The 8,897-nt window shown below is 29.3% G+C and overlaps 1 protein-coding gene across 1 annotated transcript; it reads right to left on the reverse strand.

Annotated features, from left to right (window-relative positions):
• Positions 1-2,543: 2,543 nt before the first annotated feature.
• LOC131028907 (gibberellin-regulated protein 5) lies at positions 2,544-3,783 on the reverse strand. Its single transcript, XM_057959282.2, has 4 exons — positions 3,627-3,783; positions 3,472-3,519; positions 2,957-2,990; positions 2,544-2,832 (listed from the first exon to the last, which is right to left on the reverse strand). Exons 1-4 carry the CDS (start codon positions 3,690-3,692, stop codon positions 2,651-2,653), a joined length of 330 nt encoding a protein of 109 aa, XP_057815265.2. The 5' UTR covers positions 3,693-3,783; the 3' UTR covers positions 2,544-2,650.
• Between the last annotated feature and the right edge of the window lie 5,114 nt (positions 3,784-8,897).

Raw genomic sequence — 8,897 nt, forward strand, 5'->3', positions numbered from 1 at the left:
TTCTCAAGTTATGGCCTCCGGAAGTTTGTACTCCTGAAATAGGAAAAATAATTTGTATCGGATACATAAATGAGCGGTAAAAGGGAGTGACATGTGTTGATGTGTGCTTTAACATGTCATAGAAGGGAGATAAGGTCGGCTACACCTTATTGGGTGGTTTTAGCCCATGGTTTTGTAATACCGTTTGACGGTTTCTTGTATTGTATCTCCTATTTATGAGGTGTGTGAGATAGAGGTTGTGGGTAAGAGAGTCCTATGGCTATTGAGTTGCCTCTGAATCTCTGATTAGTGATACTCCTGCGAAGAGCTTGCTCTGCGAGTATTTTGTAATCTGTTTTTGATTGCTGAATAAAATATTGAGCTGCTTTTGGAGGGTGGGGTTTTTCTCCCGAAAGGGTTTTCCCCACGTAAATCACTGTGTTGTGGTATGAATGCTATTATATCTATTTCTGTTTTCTGTAACTGTTGTAATGATCTGAAAAAGTTTTGCATTACCCTCCTCTCAAGGTTAGTGTAGGAAGTTGTTTCCGCTACTTAACTTCCTTACATAACTTGCCCCTAATCTTTGATACAACTATTTAACAATCAGGCTTATTGTTTAAGTTTGCTCTAATAAAAAATGACTTTTATTATCAATGTTATTCTTAATATGACATTTAATCCATTGTAGCAGAAATAGCAAAAAAATTGCAACAAAATTGCAATATTTTGTTGGTTGCCTCTATTTACAATATTTAGATGCTAAAAATCATAATTTTTTTGATAAAATCGCCCATCTTGATTTTTTTTCAGATATTTTTTTGATTTATCACAAATTTCTAATCAATTTAAATGTTGAAATTATCATAAATTTATGATCTTCAAATGTTAAAACCAAATTGGAATGAAAAATTATCTAAATACCGTTTTACATTAAAACTAATTTATATAAATTTTCTATTCTTATGTAAAATATCAAATACTTGCTATATAACATATTAAATTTACCATCTAATTTTGAGCATTTCAAATAGGCATATTAAAATTATAGTTTGTTGGGTAAATATATCAAATTAATATGGATTATGGATTAAGCAATAATATTGTAAGACAATTATTTAGTTTATTTTCAATAATTTTTTAATCTACATGTTCCCATTCCTTAGGAAATAATATTTTGATGTGTGAAAGATATATTTATTTTCTATAGTTTAAATATTTTACTTATAAATTTTATAAATCTTTAATTGTTTCATTTAATAATCTTCAATATTTAATTGTTTATTAAAAAAAAAAATCTATGCAATGCAAGAATTCTACATAATATTGTTATAATTTTTACTGTTTACAATTACGCATTTCGTTTTAATATTACATTACATTTGCAACTATATATTACTCAATTGAAAATTCAATTGATAGCTCTCATACTCTCATATTGATAGTACATTTTATTAAGTGCTAATAAATTATACTAAAACTTTCAAATAAATAACAAATACATTACACCTTTACTATGTTTCCACTACCCACTACATTGACACATTAATAAACAGCAAAAGCATTACACTTTCTACATAAACTTGACGCCATGTGTCTCTTGTTTTCTTGGCATTCCATTACTAAATTCAAATTTCACTTTCTATGTTTAAACTTTGTGTCAATTAGGATAGTACCATAAGCAATGAGTCACATGTGGTGATGTCCATACAAATATGCTAGTGTCTTATTAGTGTGTTGGCGTCCCACATGATTGTGTTATTGTTTGACTAATGTGCAAGTGTCATGTATATACATAATAATATATTGTATAATTTCTTCACTTACACTTGTACTAAATGATTACTTTTGGGTAGATTATGCTTTTGACACATTTGATAATTTAGCTTGATCAAATTTATAAATTGACTCAAGGTTATTTATTGTAAGGAGATAAAAGCATAGTGCATTAATGTATAGGCCGCGGCTATTCTGGTTTCAAAACAGACCTTTCGTACAGTGTGATAGCAATGTGTTAGTCAATCGCAGTCGTTTATTGCAAAATCGACGGTGTAAAACGCGCGACTAACACACGTGTTAGTCAATCTGTACTGTCGTTTTGGAGCCAGAATAGACGCGTCCCAATGTATAAGGTGTTAGAAAAGTGAGGTTTGTAAACAAGATGGTATTTTTAGGTGTAAACATAATTATATGCAAGTATAAATTCACTAATAATTGTTAAATAAAATTATTGGAAAACAGATAAAATGGTACTCTTAATGAATAAAGCAAATTTTTTCCTCTAGAATCTTAAACACTTATATTTTGGGAGATTGTAAACACCATAAAGAGTTCATACCCTTGTGTAATGATCACTTATTCTCTAAAAATAGATTAATAATAGTTGTACATGTTATTTTGATTGATGTGGAATGTAATAAATGTAATTTCTGAATTCAAATGTGTGAGATTCTTTTACATCGACGTTTCATATCAAACTTCTTAATCCATCATCGGAATGAAAAAAGAGAACTGAAAAAGAATTGATGTGAAATGATTCACTTCGAAAACCCATTTCACTGAAATGCAGAAAACTTGTTATATATATATATATATATGAAATACAGACATAAATATTGGCCTATAAATGCCAAAGTTATACATTAGAAGATCCAAACTTGGAGGAATTCATTCAAGGGCATTTGGGGCCTCCTCTCTTGGTCTTCCAGTTGTTGTAGCAGGGGCAGAGCTGCTTGTTTCCGTATGTTCCAGGAGGAACACAGAGGCACTTGGCACAGCACTTGTTGCAGAAAAACAGGCAGGGCTTTTTGTAGGCAGTGGCTGAGCACCTCGATGAGCACTTTGGAGAGCACTCTGAAAATATAACAAGCACAATTTTCATACATTTGCTGTATAGAAAATATATTCATATGCCCATCACAAGAAAACATCAAAACAGCCATAACTAAAGCTGGATGGAGGAGTCAAGGCTTCATACCTGAAGGTTTAAGGCTGCCTTGTCTGCTCCCATACTGCATTTAGCATACAGTGAATTTCGTTATTCTTGAAAGAAATATAAAATTGTAATGCAAATAAAATATTCTATTGATTCAAGAGTTTAGAAAGATTTATTGATCAAACGATAAGAATCAGACTAACTGATTATTGAATGAAGTACAATTGTCTTATCATATAAAGGTCTTAGATGGCACCAAAGACACTTGTCTTGAAAAACTTGTATTATTAGACAAAAATAAAGTAAAAAAAGTGCATAATCATTGTAAAATTCATCGACAAATGACTATCCAGATTCTAAGATATACCAATGCATAAGTTGCTTTCATACATCATAACTTATGCTTTGGTGCACCATAGAGACTGGATAGTTGCTTCCAATTCATTGCCCCAATCCAATCAATATCAAATGGGACTATGTCTGTTTCCATGACTGCTAACCCACATTCTATATCTGCAATCTGAAAGACAAGCATTTAATCAAAGAAGTGAACTCACAGGATAAGCTGTGAGGGACTGATCATTAGCCTGAGAAACAGCATCAGCCTGCAAAAACAGCCATGACATGTATCAACACCCAAAACAATACACTCTGACAAAAACATTTGAAACCCATTAGAAATAATTATCAGTCTCTTGTACTAAATTGATACCTGGCTCTCCCATATAATGCAGAGCAGCAGCAGGATTGTAATGAAGACAAACACAAATCTTGCCATTGCACAGATAAGAACTCAAACAATCTTCCCCACAGACAAAACAAAGTAGTTAAGTTTTGAAAGAACTTGATGAAATCCTGAAATCTATGCAAAGCTTTATAGATAGTTTGGGAGGAAGGAATGATTGAGCAATAGCACGTTGGTGTCCTTTCAATTACATGTGAAGGACCTGACAGACAAAGTGTAAGTACTCGGATGGTCCACCATGTGAGCTAGAATGCATAATTGAAGCTCCATGACACTATGATGCAGACTGGGTTCTATTGCATTTGCAGGTTTAGACAAAATGTACAGGAGAATTGCTTTAAAGATCACATGCCTTTTGTTCTTTAGTGACACACTTTTAAGGACAGTTTGTCGATATCTAGTTAATCTGCATCTTTTGGCAGTTGGAGATTTTAGCCTTGTAAGTTACTCAACTGTCATTTTGGAGTTGAATTATGAAAGAAAAGCAGATAGATAGTATCCATACATAAAGGCCAAGGCATTTCCGAAAGATATAAGCTGTTTTGGTGTAATAGTACAGATTCCTTTTTAAACATTATTAAAGCTTGTGATTACTGGTATATCTATCAATCAAAAGCATATCTATCTTTTTAGACAAATCTAATTAGTATCTTATACTATTTTTATATAGATTTTTTAATAGATATTTTAATCATATAATCTATCAGTCACAAGCATATTTGTCAATCACATGACATGTATTTCTATCTTTTTAGAAAAATCTAATTATATCTTATATTTCTTTATATTTTTCTATAATTTTTAATTAATATTAAGATTTATTATTTTTATTAGTTCTTGCCATAGGCATAGAACTATTGACAAGGACTATTCTTTAACTAGTTATTAATAATAATAAAGAATAACAAATTAAAATTGAGAATTTTTTCTACTAACAAAAACTATTAATCTTTACTAAAGTATAGATGTAAATTTTTTAACTAAGAATATTAAGAAAATTAATTATCTTCAATTTAATTGGTTCTTAAACTTTAGGCGATATGGGAGAACTTTCTATTTTGAATCTTTTTAAAAGATTGCAAATTGTTTTATGCTTTATTCGAACTAAATTGAATAATTAAGATCTTGATTTTTTCAAAACAATACTAAAATAATGAGTTTTAATTGTTTGGAAAATATTAATGATTTCTTTTCTATGTTTTAATATTTTAATACTTATATTTTTTAAATAAGTAAATTATTTTTTAATGGCTTTTTAAATTATTTTTTTTTAAGGTAAAATAGGTTTTTTAGATATCATTAATATTTTCAACAATTTAATTTTAAAATTATCGTAGAAAATGATCTTTTGGATTATTTTGTGTAAAAAATGATTTAACTATATATATATATATATATATATATAGCTTGACAAATTATACATTAAAAAATGTTATTGATTATTTAATTTGAGAGTTATCTTACCTACTAATTTTTTATTTATTATAAATTAGTGTGACTAATATAGAGACAAAAAAAAATTGGTATTAATGTATTTTAAAATAGTTCAAGTTACATATCTTAATATATTTTAAATGTTAAAAACTTACAAATGTTCAAATTAATTTGAGTTTATTAGTATAAATAACTAAAAAGTATCTTTATTTAAATATTGAGTAAATTGATTATCTCACAATGGTAATTAAATATGACCTAGGTCAAACAATAGTGAATGGTCAATAAATTTAAATAAATAGCTATAAAATTTTAATATAGATGGAAGAATATTGTAAAGTAATTGAAACTGACATTGAAGTAAATTTAGTGTAAAATTCCAAAAGTAAATTGTCGTGGAAATGAAAAGTAAACAAAATCTAGATCATTAAGCGCAACTAGACCTCCAAATTTTTGGCAAAAATCAACTCCACTGTCTTCTTTCTCTCCACCACCTTCATTCTTTTTTTACCTTAATAATCTTATATTGGATGCATGTAGTTTTTTCTACAACAATATTCAACAAAAACTTTTCAAACCCTCATTATCACCATAACCATAACATAGCAATTTTCTACATTTGTATTGACTCTTGCATTTTAGGAACCAAGACATGTAGACACTAACAACACATGCAAACTTTGCGATATTTATGTTGTAAACTTTTCCCACATCTTCACCAATATATAGCTGATGAATAATGATGAACAATAAATACTCAACAGATACTAAGATGGGGGGTGAATCAGTATAGACAAAAAACTCTTTAACAACTTAAACTGCAAAAACTGCACTAACTAGTAAATAGCATCACCGATCTAAATCAGGGCACTACCGGTAAAACACAGTGAGACTGTGAAAGAAATAAACTGGTAACATATAGATCTTCACAAAACCTAATATCTCATTTCCACTTCACCCATATGCATAAACAAGTAATACATCAGAAATATAATGACCATTGGATTAGCATGCTTTACCGCTTAACAGAAAACACTGATCATCACATGAAAAAGCATCATACATGACACTCATTTTTCACGTGGAAACCCAACTAGGAAAAACCACGGTGGGGATGAATACCCACAAGTTGTTCTTGAACTCTTCTGAAGTCTGCTATGTTAGGAGCCTAGTTCAGTTAAGGACTTTACAACAGGTTCTGCTAGGAACCGATCCTGCTAGGGATCACCCAGTTAAGGGATGGCTAAATACCCAGTTAAAGGTTAAAACCCTGCTAAAGGATTTAAAGAGCTCAATGATTTTGAGTCACCCTGTTAAAGGATTTACAAAAAGCCTGTTAAAGCTACCCGGTAAAGGGATTTTCCAACTGCTGAAATGGTTAGAAGTCAATAGGTAATACACTAATCTGATAACAAATCTAATTAGTATCTTATACTATTTTTATATAGATTTTTTAATAGATATTTTAATCATATAATCTATCAGTCACAAGCATATTTGTCAATCACATGACATGTATTTCTATCTTTTTAGAAAAATCTAATTATATCTTATATTTCTTTATATTTTTCTATAATTTTTAATTAATATTAAGATTTATTATTTTTATTAGTTCTTGCCATAGGCATAGAACTATTGACAAGGACTATTCTTTAACTAGTTATTAATAATAATAAAAAATAACAAATTAAAATTGAGAATTTTTTCTACTAACAAAAACTATTAATCTTTATTAAAGTATAGATGTAAATTTTTTAACTAAGAATATTAAGAAAAGTAATTATCTTCAATTTAATTGGTTCTTAAACTTTAGGCAATATGGGAGAACTTTCTATTTTGAATCTTTTTAAAAGATTGCAAATTGTTTTATGCTTTATTCGAGCTAAATTGAATAATTAAGATCTTGATTTTTTCAAAACAATACTAAAATAATGAGTTTTAATTGTTTGGAAAATATTAATGATTTCTTTTCTATGTTTTAATATTTAAATACTTATATTTTTTAAATAAGTAAATTATTTTTTAATGGCTTTTTAAATTTTTTTTTTTAAGGTAAAATAGGTTTTTTAGATATCATTTATATTTTCAACAATTTAATTTTAAAATTATCGTAGAAAATGATCTTTTGGATTATTTTGTGTAAAAAATGATTTAAGCATATATATATAGCTTGACAAATTATACATTAAAAAATGTTATTGATTATTTAATTTGAGAGTTATCTTACCTACTAATTTTTTATTTATTATAAATTAGTGTGACTAATATAGAGACAAAAAAAAATTGGTATTAATGTATTTTAAAATAGTTCAAGTTACATATCTTAATATATTTTAAATGTTAGAAACTTACAAATGTTCAAATTAATTTGAGTTTATTAGTATAAATAACTAAAAAGTATCTTTATTTAAATATTGAGTAAATTGATTATCTCACAATGGTAATTAAATATGACCTAGGTCAAACAATAGTGAATGGTCAATAAATTTAAATAAATAGCTATAAAATTTTAATATAGATGGAAGAATATTGTAAAGAAATTGAAACTGACATTGAAGTAAACTTAGTGTAAAATTCCAAAAGTAAATTGTCATGGAAATGAAAAGTAAACAAAATCTAGATAATTAAGCGCAACTAGACCTCCAAATTTTTGGCAAAAATCAACTCCACTGTCTTCTTTCTCTCCACCACCTTCATTCTTTTTTTACCTTAATAATCTTATATTGGATACATGTAGTTTTTTCTACAACAATATTCAACAAAAACTTTTCAAACCCTCATTATCACCATAACCATAACATAGCAATTTTCTACATTTGTATTGACTCTTGCATTTTAGGAACCAAGACATGTAGACACTAACAACACATGCAAACTTTGCGATATTTATGTTGTAAACTTTTCCCACATCTTCACTAATATATAGCTGATGAATAATGATGAACAATAAATACTCAACAGATACTAAGATGGGGGGTGAATCAGTATAGACAAAAAACTCTTTAACAACTTAAACTGCAAAAACTGCACTAACTGGTAAACAACATCACCGATCTAAATCAGGGCACTGCCGGTAAAACACAGTGAGACTGTGAAAGAAATAAACTGGTAACATATAGATCTTCATAAAACCTAATATCTCATTTCCACTTCACCCATATGCATAAACAAGTAATACATCAGAAATATAATGACCATTGGATTAGCATGCTTTACCGCTTAACAGAAAACACTAATCATCACATGAAAAAGCATCATACATGACACTCATTTTTCACGTGGAAACCCAACTGGGAAAAACCACAGTGGGGATGAATACCCACAAGTTGTTCTTGAACTCTTCTGAAGTCCGCTATGTTAGGAGCCTAGTTCGGTTAAGGACTTTACAACAGGTTCTGCTAGGAACCGATCCTGCTAGGGATCACCCGGTTAAGGGAAGGCTAAATACCCAGTTAAAGGTTAAAACCCTGCTAAAGGATTTAAAGAGCTCAATGATTTTGAGTCACCCTGTTAAAGGATTTACAAAAAGCCTGTTAAAGCTACCCGGTAAAGGGATTTTCCAACTGCTGAAATGGTTAGAAGTCAATAGGTAATACACTAATCTGATAACAACACTTAATGCCAAGGCAAATCCACTTCAGTTCCTATACTTCTGCAATCATGCTCTGCAAATCTCTACTCACTGCACCGGTCTGGCAAGAATCAAGTATCTCTTCACTTGGATACACACATAACATTTGCCAACAATCTCAAATGAGAATCATCATCGACCTTATAGACAACAATTAGGTCGGTAGCCAAAAC

Source organism: Cryptomeria japonica, chromosome 7 (assembly GCF_030272615.1).
Source record: "Cryptomeria japonica chromosome 7, Sugi_1.0, whole genome shotgun sequence".
Taxonomy (NCBI): domain Eukaryota; kingdom Viridiplantae; phylum Streptophyta; class Pinopsida; order Cupressales; family Cupressaceae; genus Cryptomeria; species Cryptomeria japonica.

Excerpts from the sequence above, each read along its gene's own strand:
- LOC131028907 (XM_057959282.2), bottom strand. The coding sequence starts at position 3,692 with ATGGCAAGATTTGTGTTTGTCTTCATTACAATCCTGCTGCTGCTCTGC. Across the intron at positions 2,991-3,471 it reads AGTCCCTCACAGCTTATCCT|TATGGGAGCAGACAAGGCAG; the intron begins GTGAGTTCACTT and ends TGCTAAATGCAG. Across the intron at positions 2,833-2,956 it reads AGGCAGCCTTAAACCTTCAG|AGTGCTCTCCAAAGTGCTCA; the intron begins GTATGAAGCCTT and ends TTATATTTTCAG.